The sequence below is a fragment of the Chlamydotis macqueenii genome, chromosome 4, assembly GCF_036417535.1.
Source record: "Chlamydotis macqueenii isolate bChlMac1 chromosome 4, bChlMac1.mat, whole genome shotgun sequence".
Classification (NCBI taxonomy): domain Eukaryota; kingdom Metazoa; phylum Chordata; class Aves; order Otidiformes; family Otididae; genus Chlamydotis; species Chlamydotis macqueenii.
The window spans coordinates 27169244-27195599 of NC_141559.1; the positions used below are offsets into that span (position 1 = coordinate 27169244).

A 26356-nucleotide genomic window follows, 5' to 3' on the forward strand; every position below is an offset into this window, starting at 1 on the left:
AAAAAATCAATTTTGTCTTTTGCTGTGAGACTTTCTCTCTCTCTCTCGCTCTCTCTCTCTGCTGGCTCAAAATAACTCTCCCACAATCCTCTAGAGCAACTTTTTTTCCCCTCTACAGTTCATCCTGCCAGTTGCCACTTTAGTAAATAGCATATAGCAAGCAATAACTTTATTTTTTCCATTCCCTTTAAAGGTTAACTATACGTGAATGTTTTATTCTTCATAACAAGTAATTGACATGCATGAGCCAACTTTCAGTTTAGAACATAATTTGTATTCTTGAGAGATCTGTGCGTATTCTTGTTCATATTGCTTCTTCCCTGAAGGGATCTGGGAGGGGGAGGAGGAGAAGCTTTTAAAGTTTGGCTCACAAAAGTTACAGAGAAAGATCTAGGCTTTCAGCTCCATCAGATAAATGGTAATGTAACTGCACAATGTACAGTACAGTGGCACGTACTCATAGGAAAAGAACAGTAAATAAGGGGGAGGGAGAAGGGGGAGAAGGGAAGTCAGCAGGCAAAGAAAAGAGAATGCTCTGTGTCCAGGCAAGCTTGCTGCTAAAATGTTAATAATCAGAAACTTTGATCCCTAAGGTTGGTGGGCTCATTAGAAATACAATTCAGGTGGGACTTTAATGGGAGATTTCTAATGAAAAGCCAATGCAGTTCTTCATATCCATACACTTGGGTCGCATTTGCTTAATCAAACTTAATGATTTGATCCCAAGGTCACTGAAATCAGATTTGTTTCAGTCACTTCAGTGGGTTTAGGACTAAGTTTGAAAAAGCACCATTTTTATGGTGGTGCAGTGGGGGCATTTAAGGAGCACTTTTTAAAAAAAAAAAAAGTAAATCAAGACTCTTCTCATGTGGTTACATCTTCTTGTGAGAAGATGTATAAATTTCAGAATTTATGTATAAAAAGAGTGTCAGTACATAGGCAATGCCTGTAATTTAGAACATAGCTCATGTGTTGTGGTCTCCTCGTTCAGGCTGGGAGGTGTGGTGAGTACCGCTGCGTAACCCTTGCGATGCCATAATCTGTCAGCTGCCACTTCAGGCTTTTAATTTTACCACATAATGGTGAATTTTTATTTTGTAGTATCTTCAGCCCCCTTGCATATAGTTTTTTTCAAAATAAAAAAAAACTTAAGATCCCCTTTAGCAAATACAGAAGGTATTGCAAAGTGAACGTGAAATTGCATTTAAAGACTTAATAAGCACACTTTCACCTATGAGGGTAGGTCCTGCCTATGAGAAGTAACAAGAAGCTAACAAGAAAGTTAGCTTGTAACATTCAAATTTGTGGTTTTAGAAGAGTGAACAGTGTTTTTTAACTCAAAAAAATATAATTTACAGACAGAACTGGGACAGGATTATGTATTAGTTGCCTATTATTGTGGCGACTTATGACACTTAGCTAGTGGAGAGTCTTCACGTTACTTAGGTTAAAGTATCCTCTTGTAGCCCCTTACTTGCAGCTGCCTGCTGCACCCACTAACAAGCACTCCCCACACACAGATCTCAGTTGTCTAATAAAAAATTTACTCTAAATACTATGACAATTTACACAGACACAGCCACCTATCTTTTACAATGAAAGCCTTAAAGAGCACCACAAGGTTATTCTTTCCACTCACACTTTATTTCAAACAGGTGTGCAAAGGGAACATATCAGAGAGATTTAAATAGAAGGTTAAGCAGACTGTAAATTTCCATCTACACTTGGTCTAATTAAAGCTATGAACATACTTGAGACTGAGAATTTTGTTTAGAGTAATCCCCTTATCAAAATTATCATATGCCAGGAAATGTTAGAAGCAGAGTTTCTTATTCCCCATGTGCTTAAGCTACTGTGTCTGCCATTTAAATATCAACATTTCTCAACAGCTTTCAGTTTAACCCACAGAGGTTTCCCACAGTAACTACTGGCTGACTTATGAGCCCCTTACTCATACTGGTGATGAGTTAATTCCACAAATAGCTCCACTGACTGCAACAGGATCACATTTAATTATGACTGCATCAACATAAAATATTTCCAGCCCTTTAGGACTGGTGCAGATAGTGCTATGAGATAATCACAACAGCAGTACTCCCAGAGGTTGTGATCACCAGACTTTTTTGCCGCTTCTGCTCATGTGAACGATAAGCCACTGCAACACAGACAAGTGGCAAAATGTCACTATTGCAAGCTGTGCTAAACCTGTGCTTGTTTTTTTTCCGTTGTTACCTTCCTACAAAGAACTCTCTGCCTCTTCTCACTCTTGTATTCTACCATAAAAGCAGCTTTAAGGCGCAAGGATTTTCTCAACTTTTCACGGTCTCACTTGATGGGGTCCTGAGTTTTGCACCTCTACCCAATATTTGCACTTACAAATAATTAAGAGATTATACAGAAAAAATATTTATGTGCTATTTATGTACCACAGCAATGTCTTCAGGCCTCAGCTGAACTAGGGGCCTCCTTCTGTTTGACATGGTGAGGATATATAATGTGCTTTTGATTTTTCTCGCTGTTATGTGTTTCTTCCCAAAGGGAAAGAAACTGTGAGTTTCTTACATGGATGCACTTAAAACCACATGTGATCTCACTGCAATCAATGACATTATTTGTGAGATTAACTAATCATCACTGTGGAAAAGCACTCATGTTTAGATCTATAGTTAATGAAGGGAAAAGGGGAAAAAAGCTTTTCAGTGCAGGGACTACAATCCTACACAGAGCAGCAGTTAAAGGCTAGGACTGGAAACAAGTGCTCATGCATGAAGCAAGCCCTCCTGAGGCCACCGAGTAGGTCCAGGGCTAAATCTACACACAGACCACAGGGATACTCTTTCCTTTTGCTGGTGACCCAGGGACAGATTTCCCTGCATGCTACAAAGCTTTCTTTTTTTAAGAACTGCTATGTAATAACCTAAAATAGCCTGCCCCATCCATCCAAAGTGCAGCTGGGCAGAGTTGCTCCATAATATCTGTCATGCCTAAAAATATTTCTGTTATGAAAATAGAGACAGAGATACTATGTCTGTTTTTGTGTGCTGTACCTGTGTGTTTAGTGTACATGTAAGTGCATGTAGACTAAGTCTGAAGGTAAGCCTCCTCATCCATGGAGCATGCATGCTGTACTGAAGAATTACCTAAAACACTGAGCTTCGTGAATAAGAGCTTGATATTTGTTTCAGAATATTTATCTATAGCTTTACTGCTGCACTGTAAATACACCTAAACCAAAGCAGACAATATGAAAAGCAGGGCAGGGAATACCTCTGACCTAGACCTGCTAAACTTGTAAAGCTGTGGGCAGTGCTGCTCACAGTAACACTTTGCAAAGGTGAGAGAAAAATACAACCAGGACTGAGGCAGGCTAAGCCTCACGAGTGAGGTATAATATTTGAATGTTTCCAAGGAAAGAAACTAAAGGACAGTGCAAAGTAGGCAAAATGTACTTTGACTGGTGTGTAGAGGATGATAGTGGTGAGGACCATAGTGACAATGCAGAAAGGTGGAGAGGGTTTTAGATCATATGTGGTTTTCCTCCTCTGAAGTTTTAAGTCATAGAAAAAACCCGTAGAGGAATCAGATATGACCATACAGAAACAGGAACTGATGAAACAAGTTAAGTCTCAGGGTAGAGGAAAATCCTGTTAGTTGAGTGTTTCTCACAGCTTTTTTCCCTTCTTTCTTTTTATTTAAATGATGATGTGTTCAGCTTCATAAAAGAGGCAAACCCTGCAACTGTGTCTGCCCAAGTCAGGTGTTTTAAAGTGCAAAGGGAAGCAAAAACATGCAAGCACAAACACCTCCTGAGTTCAGGAGAACAGAAAGAAACAAAAGAAAGGATGAAGCAAAGAAAATGCCCAGGTTCTCTCCAGTTCTCTCTGAGCCTAGTCCAAGTCACCACTGTTGCTAGCTATACTGCAAGATATGAGTTCCAGCAGGATGCCCAGATTTTATAAAAGGATGAGTATTTCTCACAAACACTATCTTTACATCAGGTTACTGTTGCTTTGAAACTTTCTTTGTTTCATAGTTTCTACAGTTCAACAACCAATACCTCCATATACTCATCCTTTGTGACTGCTGAAAACTACTTCATTCCCTGGAGGAAGAGACACAAGCAGATGAGGCAGCACTTTCCTGCCCAGTTCTGCACAGGAGAACCTGTAACCCTTCTGAAAGGACTGCCATTTACCCCCCTGAATATCCTGACTTCAAGTGAAGACTCATATTCATGTATATAATTAACATTTTTAAAGGATTTCTAAAGTCTTTTTCAGAGCCTATAAAATTCTTTGGCACATGCAGAAGAATTTAGGTACTTTCAGGTTGAATCAGTTTTGGCAGAATAAAGAAAACTAGAAGCAGTAATAAAAAGCCCAAATCCCTGAAAGTACATGATGTGTCCTTCCCAATGCATTAGGCTGCAACAAGTGTGTTGACAGGCAATGTTAGATATGCAAGGATGAAGTAAACAAAAAGCCTGAGGATTGCAAAGTAAATATTTGCGTATATTAGCTAACTGTTTGTGGGTGTTTTGTGCTTTTGAATTTGTTTGTATTAATGTTTGAGTCCAACTCACCTTCCAAAAAAAGATAACTGAAATTATCTGTCTCCTACTCACAGTCATCTCCTCCATCAATATTTTTGCTTATCTTTCTTCTCATGTTTCATGCTGTTTCAAGCAGCTCTTTAGCAAGCCACAAAAATGTTAGCTATCCAGCTAGGTTTAAGTGGACCTCAGCTGAAGTAAATACTCCATGCAGGCATACTATCTTCCTTTTCCATTTCTTGGTTAGTCCTTGCTGGGTCTGCTACGTGTAGATCAAGAGTCTTTAAAATGTTTAGTGAAGAGACCACACATTACAGAAACTATTTCTTTCACAGTGCTGTGTTTCTATAGTAACCACCTTACTAAAGCACTGTAGCCATCTGCTTTAAATGTTAACTTCACAAGACCATCAGGACTAGCTTAAAACAATATCACATGTTCATTAAATATTAAAACTAGAAACAAAAGGAGAGAACTACAGGAGAGAGCTTTTTGCTGTTCCTACAATCTAATCTTTAAAAAAAAAAAACCTCAACACTGGTTTGCTCTCTTTTGATAATTTAACAATACATGCTACTGCTTTAGAAAGAACTGTGTAAGTGACCACACTAGCTGTAGGTAGCATAAACTACAACTTTCTGGGTGTTGCAAAAACAAACAAATGAAGAAAACAGCTTCCTGGGATAGGTGGTCACTTTTTATGTGTTCCTCCTAAAACCAGATTTTCTTCACCCTGCTTTCACTGAGCAGTACTCTCAGATGTACTGTGGCAAAGTCTTTAGAGGTGGGAGCACACAGGAAAACAGCCAGCAGCAGCTGAGAAGTGCCACACTGGAGCAAACAACTGTGTTTTTATCCTAGTCTGCCAAAGGGCAGATGCCTTAGAGAAAGGTATAAATACTCAGTAATGTATTCAGCCAACCTCCAGCTTACAGTCAAAACTATGAGACTTAAAACCCCCTATAGATGGTATCCTAAGGAGCAGGAGTCTAGACATTGTGCTAATTCACAGCAATGCCTACTACTTACAAAAGAACCTGCATCAGCGACAAGTTGTGACAGCAAGGTCCTTCCATTAAGCACACCAAATTATATTTGTTTCCTTTCAGCAATTTGAAATATGTTGGTTGTTACTTCTTCAAATGCTGTCTTTCTTCAAACTGTGCTAGAGAGCTCTCCTTAGAGCCCTTCTCTGCCTTTAACGTATGGTATCTATAAGCTCACTCCAACGTTATCTTCACTGTGCTCTGCTTCCTGCTCCCTTGTTCTGTGCTGCCCATTTTGAGGCCCTGACCCAGCACAGGCTATTGTATTTGGACTCAGAATACATAGGAAAGCTTATAGTTTGCAAATTTAATCTGAAAATTTCACTGGAACAGGAGGAGAATTCAGCTCTTCCCATGGCAAAACCACACATCTCTGGCACTACAGCTCAAGATAAATCTTTTCTAGTTTTGGGTTCTCTGAAACACATTTCTATCTCCATCCACTACAGCTTAACAAAAACTTACATACTACTAAGATTAAGTACTGTATTGCATCTGTTCTTCCCACTTCTCTTTACTGCCACATTGAGCAAGTGCCTACACTAAGCTGTTTACGATATCATCAAAATCTTCTGTGGGAGACAACTCTGCATTATGTATGGAATAGCAGCAGTATACCCAGGTTACACAGACGTGGTCCTTGTCCAAGAAATTCACAGTCTAATGGATGATAGGTCCCTCACAAAAATGCGCAATTACTTATTTTAATATTCCTCCAGTGTGCATTTCCTCCTCCTTGATGACTCCAGCTTCTCTGTTTTTACACACTAGCTTTTTTCTGAAGTTCTTCTGGGGTTTGTCGTATTGGTAACCCAAGGGCAATGTCTCAAAAGGCAGGAACAATCATAAGCACCAACACTGAATGAGGAACAGCAGTTCCTGGAGTTACAGTGACTATCAACTTGAACAGTTGATGTCAATCCTTTTGAGAAAAAAAAAAAAAAAGCAATTTTTACACAGGCTACAGTCTTATTTGTGTGGCTTTGTCAGGCATTAAGTTACCTTTCTTCTCAGCCTTGGGAAGGCCTCAGCTGGAATGCTGTATCTATCCAAAAGGAAAAAGTTGATCAAAATGAGAAAACTTGGAAGAATACAGAATCTCCCCTAGCAGAGGTCTTCTACAGCAGATTATCTAAGTATTTGTCAAAAGTGACAGTTCTGATTTATCTGGCTTGGGAGAACAAGATGGATTAAATTGTCTCTTCCATGGCTATTTAGCACAACTTTTAGAAACAACTTTTCCATCTTTCTCACTGCTGTGCACTGGTACAAGGAAACTCCATTTAGTACATCCTGGTGAAAATTTTCCTGGACAAGGGTACAAGCAAATTTGCACAAGCCATAAGGGGCTCACAAAGGGAAGATGCTGACCACTCTTACCCCAAAAATTAAATAAACCCCAGTTTTCCACATCAAAACTCTATGCTGGAGCACAACACTCTTTTACATGGAGTTTCATTATATTTGCTGTGCTCAGGACACCCATACTCTCCACACTCATGGACCTACAGCAAGGAAAATAATTAGAAGAAAAAAAAAAAAAAAAGCTGCCAGAATAGTGGAAGAGAAGGCCTGATTTTGCTACTTCTGATGTGTCTCTACTGAATTAATAAATCAGGGTTTCTGCTGTGTGTTACATAATAAAGGCTGTTTTCTTTCATTGACGTATAATTTGGCTTCTAGAAATGGGGGTTTCATCATATTTTGAAGCTTTGGAGTTTGGCCCTGGCCAAAGGCAGGCTGGTGGGCAAAGCACAGTAGTGTTTCTTGTAGTACTGAAAGACATGGGAAAAAAAATCAGCACCTCGCTGGTTTAATGCTGTGAACATGAAGAAGAACCATTGCTGGCACGGCTCAGCCAACTTTTATTGTTTTAAACTTACTCTATAATGTGGGATTTTCTTGCTTTCCTAAGAACATTTCTGGGCATTTTTCCCCATATGTTCCCCAGTATCGTAAAAATCTAGAATGTTCCCTGTTCTTTTCACATTTTTTTTTCTCTTTTGCCATACATTGCAGTTCTTGTGACTCTTGAATTAACAGGACTTGTTTTAAGTAGGGTGCTGGGAAGCATTTTCTGCTTGTGGTTTGTGCTGTGCTGAGCAGATATTCTGCAGGCCTGTTGCATGTTCCTACCTAGCCTTTGAGTGCTGTAGTCAGTTGTTAACTTAAGGTCCAGTAGGTTTTCTGTATGTTTTCTTCTCTGTGCACAAAAAGAATATGCAGCTGGTCAGTTAAGGAACTGTGTTCTGCTGAGAAAGCAATGAGTAAGAGAGAGGAACAATGTGGTCCCTGTCTGTCTACCTCCCAGGCCAGGGAGTCCTCCCGCTGCCTCATTCAGTGCTGCAAATTTTGGTAGCACAATTCAGATCTCACCCAAGATTCCCAGCTCCAAGACACATCAGTGAAAAAATCTTTCAGATAAATACCACAGGCACTGTTTCATCTCTTCTCCATCTCCCCTGGCTTTTTTGGTAGATTGGCTTTTGGAGGGAGCGGCTGGGAGAAGGGAATTGGCAGAAAATTATACATTGGTGAATAATCTCTCCCTCTCTCTCACATCACATGTGGTGGAGACAGCTATGACTGGGGATAGTTGTGTATTATGGCAAGAGATTCTTTTCCCCAAACTATACACTGACATGATTATTGATCAGCATATGTTCTAAGTACATAAAAGATCAAAAGTCCCAAGACTGTTCTCTGTTAGTTGGGTAAAACTCTTGAGAAAGAATTGCACCCATGCATCTGAAGACATAATTAAACTTTAGGTGTGCCTTTCACTGAACTTGTTAAACAAGATTTCTATTACTTTTTTACCTAGAGGAGAAACCCATGACAGAGTCTGTATTTATTCTGAGATACTCATCTAAACTGACACAGTGGCGTTATTCACCCTTTAGCATACAATGGTAATCTTACACTATTCGCTTACATCCTGCCCCCAGCTAAAGGCACTGGACAAAATAAGCACCATTTCTTTCCTTATATTCTCTGCACTGGGCAACTAAAAGAACCTCTTCATATAATGTAAGAAAATATCATAAATGGCAACAAAATTCTCTGAGTCAAAGATGCACCAGACATCATTTGTGTATCTGTATAGATCTTGCACTGGTTAAGTGAATGTACTGGTAAAGCCCACAGACGTCGTAAATACTAATAAACCAGTCCTTGTAAACCTCACTACTTTCTGATTCAGAACATGTTAAAAAGCATCTCAGAGCTTCTGGAGGAGGACTCCAAAAGATGTACGGTGATGGACCCAGGAAAAAAGCTATAAAGAATCACAGAATGGTTAGAGTTGGAAGGGACCTTCAAAGGTATATACATTTAGAGAAGATTTTATAGTAAGGCTCTAGTCCTCCTTTCTCTGAGTCTATCCCTACTTGTACAGTTTCACAGTAAAGTGGACTTGCTTTTCTCAGGCAGGAGAAATGCCACAAAGAACTCTTAAAATAGGAACATAGTAGTGACCTATTTTCAGTAATTCCATTCTTATTTCTAGGTCTATTATATACAGTGTGATAAACATTGAGCAGTGAAAACACATCAATAACCAATGCAAGCACATTTGCTCACATTCCAAATGCAACATTAAAAATCACCTAGGAAACTGGACAAAACAAGCGATGAGTCAGGGGCTGACCTGTGGAGCACTTCACCTGCTCAGGTTAGAGCTATCTGACCAGATGAAATGAGTTAGTGACCAGGCCAGAATGGATATGTGTTGGCCTCTGGTATTTTATTTTGTTTACATAGTGAAAACACTCTGCAGGAGCTTTTACAACTCTAATGCAGAGCTGCCATGGGTATGGATGGAAAAGGTGAAAATTGGACTAGCTTTATACTTAGAAAGTTTTACTCAGTAACAGCATTGTGTCGCATTGGAGAAGAGGCACAAAGGTCATAGTATATCTTTCCTAAGGGCTTTGTCATTATGATATTTACAAACACTGAGATGTATCATCATAACTAATGTAAAGTAGAACTACCATCTTTCTACCGTCTCGTCTGCTTCTGAAAGGTTAATCTTTCTTTGTGAGGAAAAAAAAAATCCTTCACTATTTATTAGGCTTTTGAAAAGCTGGGATTAAATTATCTGATTCCAAAAGTAAAAACTGGAAGTGATTTATTAACAAGCATGGGTTATTTTTGCTAGTTTAGCAGCTTTTTCAAGAAAGCTCTGTTTATCTTTGGCAAACAGTCACAGTTATATAGCCTGTCTTCCTCCACATACATGTATTTCTGAGAAAACTTGAACAACACTAGAAGCTGTCAAAAACTAATCATCTGACCACGTACTTCCATTTTACAATAAACTGCTAACTTCTAGGAAGGAAACTGCTTTAGAGTAATTTGGCATACAATACAAACTTCTTTGAAGAAATTCAAGAGTAAGGAAGGGACACTTTCCTTAGTGAACATAGATATAACATGGACATTTGACAGTTCAGCATACAATGCCTGGTTTGCTAAAGGAGCATTTCAGCTATGTGGTTTTTTCTTAAGGCCCATGTCAAAAAAAACCAAGTCCACTGTATAGTGGTATTCTTATTTTGTAGATGCAGGTATGTCATTCGAAACTACTAAGGCATCTTTTTCCTAAATGGATGGTCACTACCTGACTACAAAGCATTCATTAGCGTCTGAGTGCAAGTGTTAATAAAGGAATAAAAAAGGAACTGTCAATCAGGAACCATGCAACCACGCAGTGTTCTTTTCTTTTAGTTAAAGTAAGCCAGCTTTGCAGTTCCTTCCTGCTTTGAAAATTTTATGTACTTTCTGAGTCAGTTAAACGCAGAAACAGACTGATGGTGCTGAAGAACACAGTCACTTCTATCCCTGAACTGCTGAATCACTTACCCGCTGCTCCTGCTAGTTAATAGTAACTATTTTTAGTTTACGGTGGAAAACTCTCTCATGGTGGCAATGATATTTCAAAACAGTTTGAGAGCAAAATCATCTGTCCTGAATGTCTGATGTGCTTTCAGAGCCTGCGTTCGGTACGAGTGCCTCGCTATTCACTCCCAGCACTGGCGATCTAGGTCACCCTTGCGCATGGGATGCGGCATTCGCTGGCTCTTTCATAACTGCCCGTAAGAGCTCTGGGGTCATGTTTGTAAACACTGCTGCCATGTGCGCGTAAGCACGTGGCGAGACACTAGCATGACCTGGAGCGCCAAGCAGAGAGGTAAACCTTGGCGCCAGCGTCAATGTCGCTAAGCCAACTAGCGCCAACTCTCTCATTGGCGCGCGCCCCTCACAATCCTGTGAAACACTGTGGCGGGTAATTTGAAGGGCAGATGGGAACCTTTTTCCTGTATGTGGCACATGTGGACGTGTGCTGATGTTGATTGTGTCCAGCAAGGTTCCTTCTCTCAGCTGTAAGCAAATGGCAGCGCTGCATTGTTCTCAGGAAAAATAAAACTAATTTCTGCCCTAAGTCACTGAAATCAGAGCCAGCATGGTCCCACAACACAATGCAAAACTATGGCTATTAGGAAAAAGAATTGTATAAGGGCATGTTGCCAAAGTTTCCAAAATTACTTCAGAGACAGATAACCGAGACTTAGTGTCTGTAATAGTTTTTTGCTGGCTTTGCACTAATGAAATTAAGACCATGTTTCAGGCATTTGAGGAAGTAACTCCTAAATTATTTCTGTTTATCAGTAGAGGTTGCATGAAGCTAGATATGGCCAGTACAAACAAAAGTCACAAGTCTTTCATTTCCTCTTAACGAGAAATTAGCAGATACAGCCACCCTACAGAAAGTTTCATCTCACCCTGGCCACACACTTTATACACTCCAAGAAAAAAATGTGCGGGAGCCACGGAACAGTCTATGGTTGCTGTCCCTCCCTCCTATACCAGCTCGTTTTCAAGTGCAGCTGTAAGTCTCATTTGCTGTGACCTTTGCTGGGAAAGCTGAGAATAGGACAAAGAGTTAAACTGTTACCAGTCCCTGCTGAGTCTGCACTTCTCTGCCGGCTGGAAGAGGGTGTGCATGCAGCAGAGGGTAAGCGGGAGGGGGTGCTGGGAGGGAGAGTAAAACAAAAGGAGAAAAATAAACAGTGCACACCCCGAAAAAAAACAGGGGAACAAGTACAGAAAAATGTTCGTCTTTGAAGAACACAAACTTTTCTATTTGTTTCCCTCCATGTAGCTTTATCTTGTTATCTGAACTCAAGGTACAGTAGATATATGAGTCCCTGAACTCTGAACTTGTGAGGAGAGCAGCAAAAAGTAAGTCAATACGATTTTAGCTGAGTGGCTGGAAAGAAGCATGCTTTGTCTTTTTGTGCCTCAGCTATGGGAGGCCATTTAATGCAGCAAGCCACAGCTGTTCAAACCTCTTTCTTGTTGTATGCCAATGGCCTGCCAAAACAAAGCAAAGCCAAGGCAGTCTTCTCTGAGTGAAAATGCAACTGTGGTCTCAAAGACTAGCTGCTCCAAGCTACTTATGTTTCGTCAAGACTCATCTCTTAAACCTGGACAAAAAGCGGTTCCCGGTTTGTAAGCAGGAAATAAAAAAAAAAAGCAACCATTCATTTCCACAGGCTTTCTGAAATCTTGCCCTACTGTAAATGTTACCCAATTCCCTAACAGCGTCTCTGGAAAGCGGAAAAGTACGTTCCTCGCTGTTGCGTGTACATCTAGCTAGCACTCTCCAGCGCTACTACTCTATCGAGCAATAAAGTTTCTATTTTTTACTCACCATGGACGACCTTGTTCTAACTCCCTGGCCTGAATATTGCTTAAATGTAAAACGAGCAAACCGAAACGAACTAGCAGACGCAGCCCTGCCTTTGGCCACAATTGCTACAAGCAGCAATGGACGCACGTGAGAAACGGGCTCTCTCAAGCCTTGCAAGGAGCTCAGCCCCGCAGCATAGCACCCTCTTGCCTGTTACCGGGTTGCCTCAAGATGCCTGGGAGGGTGTTTGTAAACAGCGTGGCCACGTGCACATGAGCCACGTGGGGGCTCAGCTGACTGAACCTCCAAACTGCCATGGGGAGAGGACTGGGGGAAGTGAAGAGGCAAGTCCCAATGCTCTTGCTCCATCTTTTCCAAAATAGTTTGCAGCACTACCAGATCTCTAAACATGGCAGAGAAAAATCCATCTGTCCTTCACGGTCAACTGCCTCTGTCAGCATCCAGAGACGCTGCCTGAGCTAAATTACCCATCGGATTTTATTTCCAAATGCATTTCATCATGGATTGTATCACGAGTGTGTGAATGTGCTGAAGTTACTTAGGATAGGCTCTCGGTTAAATGCACTATGTACCAAACCAGGCAGGCTGAGCTATGACTGCCCACAGCAAAGGAACTCCAAAAGATCGGAGACAGACAACATTAAAATTTACCATCTCCGATTCAGGTCTAGGAGATAACAGGTGATTGTTGCACAGAAAACTATAAATGCTGCATGGGTTTGTGCATCCTGTCTGCAGCAGAGAGATTTGTGACAGCAAATTAAAGTTTGTTTTGTTTTGGTTTTTTTTCCCCTTTGACTTCTGCTACCAAGTATGATGCTAGTGTGAGGTTTTGTGAACCCTGATGAACGTTTAATTGATAAAACAGATCAAAACGAGAGTTGTGTGGTAGGTTGGAGCTGATGTACAGGAACAGTTTGTAGACTGTGGGAAATCTTGCCTGAATTAATAGGAGGATCAAGGGTATTAAAGGTTAATGGGAGTTACTGGAGTACCTACTCATTGAAATGACATTACACAACTCTGTTTCACACTGCAATTAACTGACACAACACACTATTTTTAATTATAATTAGTTCATTGTGAGATTTCGCTTACTCGTTTGGAGGTGCATGGAGACATCTGCAGTGCCAGTGAAACTGAGATAACATCCTTTCCTGCACCCTTTCTCGCTTGAAGTGGAGGGTTTCAACAGTGCTGCAGTCAAAGCAGTGCGCAAAAAAGCTGTCCTCTTCACTGAGGAGATACATAAGAGTATTTTATTTGCTAGGTTGTTTTGGATGAGCACTGCGGGTTTAAAGGTCCAAAGGCTTGTGCAGCAAAAAAAAAGAACATGTTGTCAATCAACAGAAAACGCTACCGAAAACCAACTTCTGAAAAAAAAGTGAAAAGCTACATGTTTCTGAGTCTAGTTTCTGTTTCTTAAAATTGATACTTCTGTTATCTTAGTAAGCAGAGAAAAGTATCTATAAACCTCTGAATGAGCAGGAAGGAGGGTATCATGGGTAAAGCACTGGGGCTTAGGAGATATGGGTTCAGTTCCCAGCTATACCACAGCTTTCCTGTATGTCTTTTAGGGTTAAAAAAAAAAAAAAGTGGGGGAGGGGGAAAAAAAAAAAAAAGCAGCACTGAAAAGACTGGCTCCAGCAGGGTTTGTACCACGTTGTGTGATCTGTCTGTGCTTTGGCTCTCAGTTGTTGCTTATTAATTTTGTACCCTCTCTTACTCGTTGCATGTTTTGCCTGCTCATTAATATTAGCACCCTAGGAAAAAGACTGCAGCAGTCCTAGTAAGGAACTCCTCTTAACACACACACACACACACAGCAGGGCAGGTAGCAATAGCAGCTTTGCTTTCTTTACTGCAAATATTTAGTTTTTTGGAAGGGTGCTGCCTGCCTCTGCTTTGCATTATAAACAAAAGTTACTAACACCCTGGCCCCTTGTGCGCTGCCAGAGTTCTTCTCTCCATCTCCTTTACTGAACAGCAAAACGGAACAAAAATGGCTTATGTTTGTACAGCCCCAAGCACAGTGGGATTCTGTTTTGCGGCTAGGATATGAGGTGCCTCCTAAAGTGCAATAATTAATTTCACTCTATCCACTCTCCTTATATTTAGCAGCATCAGAGATGCCATCCTGAATTAAACTCATGCTCCAGCTTGTCCAACAAAATATTTCCAACCAGCTAGTAGCAGTTGTTTCAAGAAAAAGCAGCTATTCAGTAGGTAGTTACAGACTCACTCTTCCAGAGGCAAAACTTCCTTCCAATCTATCACCTACAGTTTATATTTTATAGCAAAAAACATGTTAACTTGCAAGTGCTTTGAAAAGTTGGTTGATTTTTTTTTTAAATTAAAAATTAGTTTTTAACTTCTACACCTGCCTCTAAGTCTTTCCATCCATTCCCTCTCCCCTCAAAGAAGGAAAAATACCCCTAAAACTACTTTTCTTTTTTTTCATTTGCTACAAAGTATGTGAACTGACTAGGTACCTCACTCCTACAAGTAGGCAGACTGTTACAGCTCTGGGAGCCCAAGGAAAATGAATAGGGCTTTGTGAAAATGGCAGGGGCTGCCATAATTTTTCAGGATCACAAGTCAGCTGACAGCACTGGGAGGGAAAAAAGCAACCACCTATACCTAACATATTGTCAACTGCACAACATAGGCACAGTGCAAAAATACACAGAAATCTGTTTTCCTACCTGCTGACTTCTCAGGCACTACACATAAAGACAGAAAATAGATCAGCGCAATTCTTATTTTTCCTACTACTTTCTCACACCTACAAAAGCTTCTTCTCCGCATTAAGGATTACAGGGAAGCAGAAAAGTACAGGTCCAAACTTATTTAAAGAGGACAAATGTCCTGTGGAAAGTATGGAGAGCACCATAGAGACAACTGAAAGGCTGTGTTTTTCTGGTTTGTGCAATATTCATGTTTATAAATATCAAGAGTGCTTTTCCCTATTTGGTCAGTATTTTCATTTGCTCCTGGGTATGAGATGTGTACACTCACAAAGTGACTGTGTGCGGTATGGAGACTCACTACCATAGGTTTTCTTTCCCCAAAAATGTCTACTGGTTATATGAATTAAATAAGTGTTAAATCTGACCCATTTCAGTTGTTCAGCTTTCATGGTTTTGATTTTTACTGTTGCAATTTTAGTAATACTTCAGACCTTTTTGAGCAGACAAACTTCAAATCAAACAGACAAGCAAGCAAAGGCATGCAGCTGGAACAAGAAGTTGGTCATTTGAAAAGAAAATATGTTAAAGGTCTGTAATACATACACATACACACACTCCCACTTCTCCAAATCCCAGGGAGAGGTGAGTCCAATGTATTTTCCAGCTTTCATATGTTCTCTTTTGGGGATAACTTGCATTCCTTTTATTAAGCTATACATGCACTTTAAGCTTCAAGGAAATATCTCACTTCTGTGAACTTTAGTAACTTTGGGGGAAGGGAAGCAACTCCTCCTTTACTGCAGCAATTCATTTTCCTCATTTTAGCGTGAGCAAGAGAGTAATGCTACTTGCACACAAGAGGAAATATGCAATCATTCTTTTCTTCTTTTTGCTTATATAAGAGCTGAAAGAGTTGTGTGTCCTTTGGCAAGTATAAAAATTGTATAACTTCAAAGTATGTGACTTCAAACACAAGTGAAGTAGCACTGAAAGAACAAACAGATAAAACAAAGATGAAAAAAGCATCAGGGACATGAAATGAGGGCGAGTGCTGCATGAACAGCTGTTGTCTCTCATGCTAAGGGACAAATACGGAAAGTTATTAGAGGACACCAAAGTTGAGGGCAAAACTCTCCTGTCAGCAGCAGGCGCAGAGTTAACATTTACCCTTTGATCTCTCCAGCAGCACTAAAAGCAGCAGGAGAAGGAACAAATAGTCAGTGCAAACTCAAAAATGCCTTTGTCACCTTTTCTCTCATATATTCTTTATTCTTGCTTGCTACCTTCTGCTACCCAGCTGCTGCAAGAGTAATGGGAACTGTGGGTCAAAAAGAAGTCAGAAAAGAAAACCAAAGGAGGTGAAGAGCTTAGTGAAACAGAAGCAGGTTCTGGATGTGACCCAAATAATTGTGTCTTGCAAATGAGAAGACAGCTGAGAAAGAAACCACTGGAGTGTAATAACAAAAATACAGTGATTGTAAGAGACGTTAACATAAAATGGAAGCAGCCCATGTGAACATACAACTAATAGCAGAAGTCATGTGCATAGCAAGGTCTGCAGACGGCCCTTTGTACTCAGTTGTATGATGGTGAATACCATGACTCATCTAGACAAATTCAGAATATGGAAGAGACACTTGTACCAACTGCTTCCTCCCTACAAGGAAAAAAACAGTTCTTAGGATCCATTTTGTAAAGCAAGTGATATGCTCTCCACACCGTCCCGAGTGTTTGCTGTAAGACTGCATGAGAAAGTTTGGAAAATGTGCATGGGACTGGAGAACGACGTTTCTGGATGAGGAGCAGAACCTGTGCTAATAAGATCGCACAGTGCATGCATGGCATAGGCTTCAGGTGTTTCTGGGGACCAGAACTTGTCTGACAGCTTTCATTTAGATCCACAGGGGAGGGCATGAAACACATTGTCAGTTGGGTGCTTCTGATTAGCTACGATGTATTTTCATCTGTGCTTCCTGAAACCATCTTGGCAAGGCAACCCCGGTAATTACCACAACTTCTCTCCACTCCTTTTTCTTTTAAGCAGATTGGTGGCATTATTCGTTTGGTTGAGTAAATGCAGGAATCTCCACCAAGCTTATGTCTAATGGAAATCCAAAACTTGCCTTGCAGTGGTATTAGCTTTCGTAACAGCAACGCCTCTTTGTGTCAACATGTCTCATTAAGTAATAAAGACTTTCAGCTATTTGATTTTACGTATAAAGTTAGTAGGATTCATTATTTCTTTTTTTTTTGCACTTTAAAAAGGGAATTGTTCTGGTATTCTAACAGGCAGTGAGTCATGCCTAATTAAGGAAAAAAAATATATAACCATTTACAGGGGGATTCTTGTATTGCAAAGAGCTGTTTTGTTATGAAAGTTTTCAGGGATTTAATTCCTTATAATTTTATTTAAAGGGGGCAGAAAAATAATTTGAAACCTTTCCAACAATTCCCTTAACCTCCATCTCATACTTAGGGTCAGCCTGTTCCAGGCAAATGTGTCCACACAGCCCAGATTGTGCTCGAGTTGGCAGAAAACAAACAAACAAACAAACAGCAGAATCTGTTGAAGGAACCAACGATCTAGAATGCAACACAGATGCAAAGACCTCAGCCAAAACCAAAACTACTATATGTTTTCTTGAACTCTACATTTTTATTTATTTCCTCCCTCTTCTGCCACCCGTGAGGACCAGGGACATTCCTAGAACTCTGTCCTTTTTGGCTCCATCAAGGCAGCTGCTGAGGATGCTGAGACGGTGTTTGTAAACACTCTAACCATGTGCGTGCAACCACATGGAGAGTCATCATCCTGACCTAAACATCGACCCGCTTGGTAAGCTGGGGTATTACTGCAATGGAGCCAAGTCCTTTTCCTATATGAGGTGACTTAAAGCAGCTCACACCAGAACACTGGAAGTCAATGCTTGGACTGTTTATGCCTTACTAGAAGGGAGATTAAGCAGAGAAGTTGTTTAAATTTTAGTCACTGAACTGCAAGCTTAAGGATAGAGTAGCTCATGTAGAGTAAAGAATGTAGAAGTCATTATCCCCTTTATATGTCTGTGAAAAGTTCAACTTAAACCTGGAATCTTCAACTCCCCCATGCATACACCTGGTGAAACCAGTATTCATATGCTGGGAACCCACATGGAATATATTTGAGGTTAGAGATAATACTGTAGAACACGTGAAGATATTTCATGTTGTCTAAATTGCATCATAGTAACTAATCGGAAGTGCCAAGGCTACTGCCCTGTACCCGTAGAAGATAGTTCCAAGGGCAACTTGGTTATTTAGCTATTTATTCCTGGTTATCTGAGCTATCTAACCACTCACTTGCTCACTTCTCTGCTACTTCTTTGAAACTGTCTTAAAAGACATGCTCTACTTGATTAGGATTAAAATGCTGAAATTTCCTTTCTTGCTGAACTTAAGCATAGAACAAGCCTATTCCTTTGGATGCTCAATAGAAATGCTGCCTTTATTTTATTTTTCTTTTTTAATAAAAGCAAAAAACCACACAGACCAAGAATTAGATCAAACTGAAGTCTCAATACTGCAAGCCTTTATTTATTTGTAAGGATAATCCTACTGGGGTTTCTTGCCATATGTATGCTAAAAGGCAACAACATTCCAACTTGGAATACACACCTCCATAGAAAACTTTGTTTTTGAAGGGCAGCCTGAATTTTGTTTAGGTTGCTAAGATGATTCAGCTTTCTGGAAGAGATGAACAAACCTGCTTGAAAAGATAGACAGGATTCTAAATCTTTACATCTTTTAATGGTTAAAGTGTTTTTTAAAGCACAGCAACTTTCTTTAAGTTGTCCCCAGATTTAAAATCCTTTACTAGGAACAACTGGTAGAACAATTTTCCTCTCAGAAAAAGAAAAAAAAAACAAACCAAAAAACAGTGTGAGATACATGGGTGAAATTAGCTATTCCTCCTATTTCTCAAACCTTGTTTTTCTCAACCTTCCTTCTGTTACTACATACTATGTAACATGAGGCACATTCACAATATTTTAATCCAAACAACCTTTTTGGGTCAGTGATCAGTTGTCTTTGGGATTAGTCCAGCTGATGCTGGAGGTTCACAATTTTATTCCCTATCCCCACCACCTCTGCCTCCACCCACTGAGCAATTCCTTGGGAAAACTGGCGATTTTTAAGAGATTTGTATACCCTAAGGGAAGGCAGAAGTGACTTCTTTTCAGTGGGTGACTGAGAAGATGATTACTCATGGTACTTTCCATTTGTAACATTTTATTATCTAGGATATTGGGACAAGCTATGCAAATTCAACATGCAAACAGTGACGACCTGAAAGTGTAACAACCGGAACTATGGCAACTTGTTCCTAGTTACTTGTTCAGTGTTCAAAGGGTACTTTTCCTGTAGAATATCATTAAATGAGTAAGAAGGTATTCACTGCCTTATGGAGTATGAGATCGGCTAATGCTACAAGTGTGCTTGATTCATATAATTCCCTTTTTGGCTTTCAGCCATGATGCAGTCATATGCTTTATCTCTGTTCAGACTACACTTTTTTTTTTTAAATAATGAATCATAGTACATCCCACTCCATTTCAGAAACAGCACACTGCCTTTCAAAATGATGTCACAACACTTACTGCTGCTGGCTGACCGCCTTAACAGCAATCGGAGAGCTGGACTAAATAAATACTGTATATTATTTGGCAAAATCATTTGTGGTTGTGTTCTCCAGCACAGTTTCCAAGATAACCACCAACTCTACTTGAAACTTGGCAACTTTGTTCTACCACTTTCAGGCTCTAGTTGTGAAGCTGGCTTACAGATGCTGCTACCACGCTTCAAGCTACTGTGTGGCAGTCAAGTGAGAGAGGTAGAAGGGTCACTTGCTGTGACAAGCCAAATTTGACAGCTCATCCAAAATTCCACCTCGAAAAATGGTCAGTTTTTAAAAAAGCACTTTATTTGGCTCCTGTAGAAACACAAGACATAGCTAGCTTCCACTCAGAACGAAACAGAGCAAGGAATTCAAAGTCACTGCTTAGGCACACTCCAAGAACACCACTCTACTGCCCATCCAACTAACTTGAAAGTGAAGCACTCCCTGTAGTCCCAAACAGGATTGGTAACATTAGTCCAACACAAACTTCATGTTTTTCTCCACCTGAGCAGCAGATTTGTTCCAAAACATGGTAAAGTTTTTATTTATTCCTCCCTCCCCATCCCCCCACTCCCCTCTTTAGGGCTGTCTGGCTCTTTCTAGTATTTAAATGAACCGTATGGGAGATGGAGTCCCAGCAGCATCTGAAATGCTCGGGGCAAGAGGGAACAGTCACTTCCAACTCCGGCAGCTGAAAAGCCCATTCCAGCAGCAACTACAGGGTCTCCCGATTCTGCACAGTGAAACCAAAACATTTACAGCCTCCTATTTCTGTTACCCTGTGCAGCACTGGTGCCAACAAGAGACCTTGGAAATCTGTCCGTCATAATAACCCCTCAGCGGGCACACGTTTCTTGTTCTTTAAACAATGTTGACATGCCAAAGTCTAGAACCATGCGCACTATATCAAAACAATACCAGCTTCCCTGGCTAAAAGCCAGGAATCAGCACAATGCCAAAGTCCTCGTTAAAAGCCTTACTAAGAACAGTGATAGTTTGTCAAATTTGGGAGCCTCAGTGTCTCCCATTCAACCTTTTCTTCTTTTGAAATTTATTAATAATTACTTATTAAATGGACAATACAAAACCATTTTCTGAGGTTCCCTGGATACACTCACAAAGTTTTTTTTATGTGGCTTCCCAAAATGAAACAACTATTTCCACAGAAAGATGACTTTTGAGTTCTTCATTTCATGTAAACAGCAGTTTAGTCCCCTCACCTAAGCACTGTCATTTATCACATCCTTTTTTTTCCTCCTCCCTACACCCTGGTTGCTAGATTTAAATGTTTTCTGACTTCACTGGCAGGGTTCACACTACATCTTTCCGTGACATTGAGGAACAGAGACAAAACACTGCCCAACAGTGAATTATTTACAATTATTCCAAATTGTTGTTTTTCTGCAGGATAAAATCCAAGATGTGTACATTCTTTCAAAGTGTTAACAGCAGTAGATCTAGCAGACCAAAGTTCTTGACTTGCTAGATTTACCAGTGTTTTCAAGACACAACAGACTCAAATAAAACTGGACACAAACACTGATACTATTTTGCTGCATCTGCATTAAGACAGTTTTGTATATTTCTTTTTCTGCTCCTAAATTATCTTCTATTATATTTGAGTCTTTTGAAAAAATCAGATATTTAGCAACTGAGAACTGAAGTGTCAAAGTACAGCACTAACCAAAGTGCCATGTGCTTGAGAAAGAAAAAGCTAAAAGAAGTGGTGTTTCTGGATGACAATCCATTGAAAACTGTTACCTGACCATTGTTAGCCATGACCCTTTAGCTATGATATACAAATGGTAATCTATATAGAAACTGCAGAGGCTTATCTTTATTTGGAGGGGTGCAAGAAATTAACTGTGACATGACGAGGAAAAGAAAAAACCCATCAAGAATGAAAGAAGTTTTGGGAAATGTAATGGTAGTTTAAGGGCAAGCAGCCCTAAGGGGCTCAAAGAAACATGGTCGTTTTCCGTGGCTACTGGTAAAAGAAGCCAATAGGTTCATCACACACCATTTAAACAAATTTGTCTAACTCCAAAAAGATAAGAGAAGGAATGATTTATAATCATCAGTCAGCCATGCCGAGGGCTGTCCTCTTAAAAGGACACTGCATGTACCACAGTATTGGATTTGTCACTTTTTATTCAGTCAGATCTCCCTTTAACTCGAGCTTATGCACGGCTCTTGACCCTTAATGTCTCCCTGTTTAATATCTCCAGCAATCACGTCCTGTTTTGCACTTTACAACCTTCAGAGAAAGTGCCGTAGTGCAATACACATGCAGATACACAAGTTGAATATACATGTTACTACACTCACCCCCTGCTGCAGTAAGTCAACCTGCCATTAACATGCAAATAGAACGGTCTCATCAGCCGACAAACAACACCCACTGACCTGCTTTCACTAGAGACAATATCTCCTCATTTCTGAAACTCCTAAACTTCACACTCAAAAAAAGAAAAAAAAAAAAAAGGAAGAAAAAAAACCTGCTGAACTGATAGTCAGAGCTGCTGATCACCGCTCAAAGCCTGCACATTTGCATGCTCCTCATCATGGAAAACAAATCTTGTGATGAGATCTTTGGTTGCAACATTTCGATGGAAGCACGCTAGACCACATAACTTCTCCCTTCACCTCACTCTCTGAAAAGGAAAATTACTTAGCAGAAGAGGGTTTGCTAAATTTCCAAGACTCAAACCGCGAGCCGAAAAGCCTCCTTTTAACTAAGGGCATGAAAATGACTGCTAGTGTCTAAGGGGGTGATTTAACGCCAATAAACGCCACGATGCGAGCGTACAGTGCCGCGCGTCCGACTTACAAACGTGGTAAGGTTGTTGCTCTTGTCTGTCATCTGGCGGGGAACAAGTATGACCTCGCCGAAAGCCTTATTTTAGGGGGAACGTATACGAGAAAGTATTTTTTTTTCTCCCCGTGGCCACATTGTGCAAGTGGCCCCGACGGCAGGATTTAGCAACGCGGACAGAACGCGCGTGTAGATTGCACAGAAAAAGGAAGGCCTCGCAACGAGCCCCCCCCCTCCACCCGCACTCACTTCTCCCTCGCCCCCCAAGACCGGGTTTCGTTTCGTTCCCCCTCCCCCCCCTCTCCCGCTTTCCCTGGGGCTGCGCCCGCCTTTGTGTCCACCCGGGGCCGGGGAGCGGCACAAAGCCGGGGCCCGCGGCCGCTCCGGTCCCCCTGCCGCGCTCCGCGAGAGGCGACCCCAGGCAGCCGGGGGGCGTGAAGGCCGGTCCCCGAGGGCCGCGGAGGAAGGGAAAGAAGAGCAGGGCAGCCCCGCGGCGGGGAGCCGCCGGCCGGGTCTCCGGGGCGGCGGGAGGCCCCCCGCCGCCCTCCCCGGCCCCCCGCCGCCGCCGCGCAGACAAAGGCGCGGGGAGGGGCGGCGAGGCAAAGTTGGGGGCCGGCCCCGCGGGGAGGGGGTGGCGGGGGCCCGCGCGCCCCCCGCTGCCCCTGTCAGTCAGCCATGTTGGGGGAGCCGCGGCGGCGCCCACCCCTCTCGCCGGCACCCTACGGCGCGGCGCGACCCCGCGACACCCCCGGGGGATGGGGGGGAAGGCGGCCGGCGCGGGGGGCCCGCTCTGACCTCTGCCGCGTCCCTCAGCCTTGCCGACATCCAGCACGCACAGCCGGGCGCCGCGCTCCCCGCTCCTACAGGGCCGCCATCTTGCTTCTTTCTGCTCCTTGACGAAAGCGGCCGGGCCCCCGCATCAATATGCACGCGGCGCCCTGACGTCGGCGCCCGCCCCGCGCGCCGCACCGCCCCGCGCGCGCAGCACACTCCCCCCCACCGCCACCCCCCACGCGGCGCCGTGCGCCCCCGTGCAGCGGGCGCACGCGGGCGCCCCCGTCATCACGCTGATCCCCGACCGCGCCGGGGCTTTTTTTTTTTCCGGCTGCTGACGCTTTTTGACCTTTTCGGGTCCCCCCCCGCTCCCCCCCCCCTCTTCTTTTCACCTCTTCCCCCCACTTCCTCGCTTATTTCGGCTTTCGAGTTTTGCCCCCCGCGGGAGCTGGTGGGTCCGTGGGGCCAGTGCAGCCCCCGCCATCCGCCGCACCCCCCTCCCCTCTTTCCCACGGCGGCGGGAGCCCGCCTGACCCCCCGCCCCCCACCGCCCCCCGGGCCGGGCGGCTGTGGGAGCCACCGCCCACCGGCTCCGGCTGGGGGTTTGGAGAGCCCCAGGTGACCTCGCGCGGTAGCTGGGTGGAAGCGTGAAAGAAAAGCCAAAAAAAAAACCAAACCCAAACCCTCAGCGCCAAAATCTCCCCAGCTTTCCCCAAAAGTGAGTCCTGGGCCCGCGTGCTTGGCGTGGAGCCAACCGGGCACCGGACCGAGCGAGCGCCCGCTCCCACGTGCCCGCAAACCCTGCAGCCTCGCGGCGCGGGTGCGTGACTCCTCGCCTGTCCCAAGCGAGCGGGGCCGATGGCACCGCTCCCAAAACCTCCCGTTTCACTGCCTCTCCGGAGGAGAAACCGTTGCGTGTCCGCCACAGTGGGGACCACAGAAGGAGGTCTGGCTGCCGGTCTCAGCCCCACGGCCCCCCGGGCAGTGGGGTCCGGTGCCCCCCTCCCGGCCTGACAGCCCTGGCCAGCGGGTCACCGGTGGCGTCCCCTCCGTACGCCGCCCGGCTCCCGCGCCTCCGCTGAAGGAGCTGCAGCCGGGCGGCTGCGGAGAGCAGAAGTAAGAGTATGCAAAGCCACCTCTGCGGGAACCGCGCGCGGGGGTGTCACACCGCCGAAACGCCGCCCCGCAGTCCTGAGCGCCGGACTTACCCCGCGGCCTCCCCTCCACTGCGCTGCGGCTGCGGGCTGCTCTACTCCGGGCCGGGGGCGGGTGGGGGGGTGGGGGGGGGGTCGGAGAGCGTTAGCCTCCCCACCAGACCCTCTCCGGTCTGTGGATGTGTCCTTCACCCCAAGGGCGGCAGGAGGGGGTCTGCAGGCACTGTGCTCATCAGCGGTGCCCAGCAGAAGCTGAATGACCCCCCAGCTGTCCCCCTGCCCGGGGGAAGGCAGGCTGGGGAAAAAGGGCTTTAGCAAGATGCCAACGCTGCTGTGCTCGACACGGATCGGAGTGATTTCTAGGAAGTTTGGGTCATCGCTGAGTAATTTGTTTTTCACATCACAGGTTGTTCTCTGGGTTTTGGTTTTGCTTTAATTTCTGTGAAACATTTCAGAAGCAGACTGGAGGCAAAACGTTGCCCTTACAACTTGTTAAAATAGCAAGTGACGGCAGAGCGTCACTCCCGTACCCGTGCCGGGCAGCCCTCGGAAAGGGGCTGGCCTGGCCAGCCCTGTCCTGTAGGAAAATACGTGGGGTTTCTAGACAAAGGTCTTTGTGTTTCCTTCCGTGGAACTGACTTCAGCAGCGTCTCGTGCAGTCTAATCCCATGCAAATAGGCTCAGTCTCTGTCTCTTTTTGGAAGAGTAAATGACGCAAAGAACGGTCAAGGTCTGTCTCAATTTTGCCAGATTTTTTTTTGTGCTCTCACAGCACTCACTTGATTTCCAGCAGGCTTTAATCAGTATTTCAAACTCCTTTAAGCCTGTGTATTTCCTAAAGCCTGGGGTTGCTTTCTCCCCTGGTGTGGCACATCTGGCTGGCATCACCAGGAACGAGCACGCTCGAGCTCAGAGCGGGTGCACAGTGCTGTCTCCTTCCCAAGCTGCTCTTGGAGCCCCCACAGAGACACCTCTCTCCCCTGCTCCTTCTTCTTCTGCCTCACCAGGGCACCACATTGCCAAGGTTGGGCCGAGCCTCTCTCCTCTCTCTCGTGTGCTTTTCTCTGGTATTTGCGTGGCAGTGGGTGAGATGACCCTCCGTTGCGTGGCTCAGGTCCCTCCCGTGCCCGTGCGCCCTTCACGGCTGGAAAAAGCAGGTGGCCGGTTTTGGCTGCCCCGCCAGCTCCCGGTTTCAGTAGGAGCGCAGCCCTCTCCTCCCTTTGCATGAGCAAGCAGCTGCAAACCTGGCTAACTGGGTGGGTAAAATGAAAAAAGAAAGAAAGAAGAAAAAAACCCAAACCAAACAACCCCAGAGCCACAAGCAAGAGTTTTACACTGAGCTGGGATTCTTTTCCGACTGTGCTTCTGTGCCGAAGATGAGAAAGAGACACCTCATTCATATCTGACCTGCGCGTACGAATGTGAGAGAAGCATGCATTTTTAAGATGCTTCCTGTCATAGGTGTGGTTCACTTCTCTATTCTTTTCTTTCTCTCTCTTTTTTTTTTTTTTTTTTAAACTTCACTGCCCTAATGACAGCCTGTTGTAATCACCAGGCTCAATAAACTCGGGAGCAGTCCTGCTGAACCAGCAGTACTGTCTTCCCTCCCGGAGCACATGGCACGTTTACGGGAGCCTCCCCTGCTTGGCTGGGTTGTGCTCAGCTGTCTTGACCTACAAGCCTCCTAATTGACCCGGTGCCCTCCCTTAGTCCTGCCACATTTTGACAGACCGCAGGATCTTTTGGCTTCCAAATCAACCGCTTTCTGTGACGCATGCCTCTGTCAAATGCAGCTTGCTCTACAATGCACGTTTCTCGGCATCCGTCAGCAGCCTAGTGAGAGGGACATGGATCTAATTTCTCTCTTGGAATAGCTCTGTTGGCTTCAAGGTATTTCTTGACTGAGAAAATTTAACTCACTTTGCTTTGCCATATTGCTACCTATCGAAT

The 26356-nt window shown here is 43.5% G+C and overlaps 1 protein-coding gene across 1 annotated transcript in view; it reads right to left on the reverse strand.

Moving 5' to 3' along the window:
* TET2 (tet methylcytosine dioxygenase 2) overlaps positions 1-23352 on the reverse strand; it is a 75005-nt gene extending 51653 nt beyond the window's left edge. Inside the window, exon 1 of the mRNA XM_086746267.1 lies at positions 23274-23352. Coding sequence (XP_086602393.1) covers positions 23274-23303 — 30 coding nt within the window. The 5' untranslated portion in view covers positions 23304-23352. The remainder of the gene's footprint in view (positions 1-23273) is intronic.
* Between the last annotated feature and the right edge of the window lie 3004 nt (positions 23353-26356).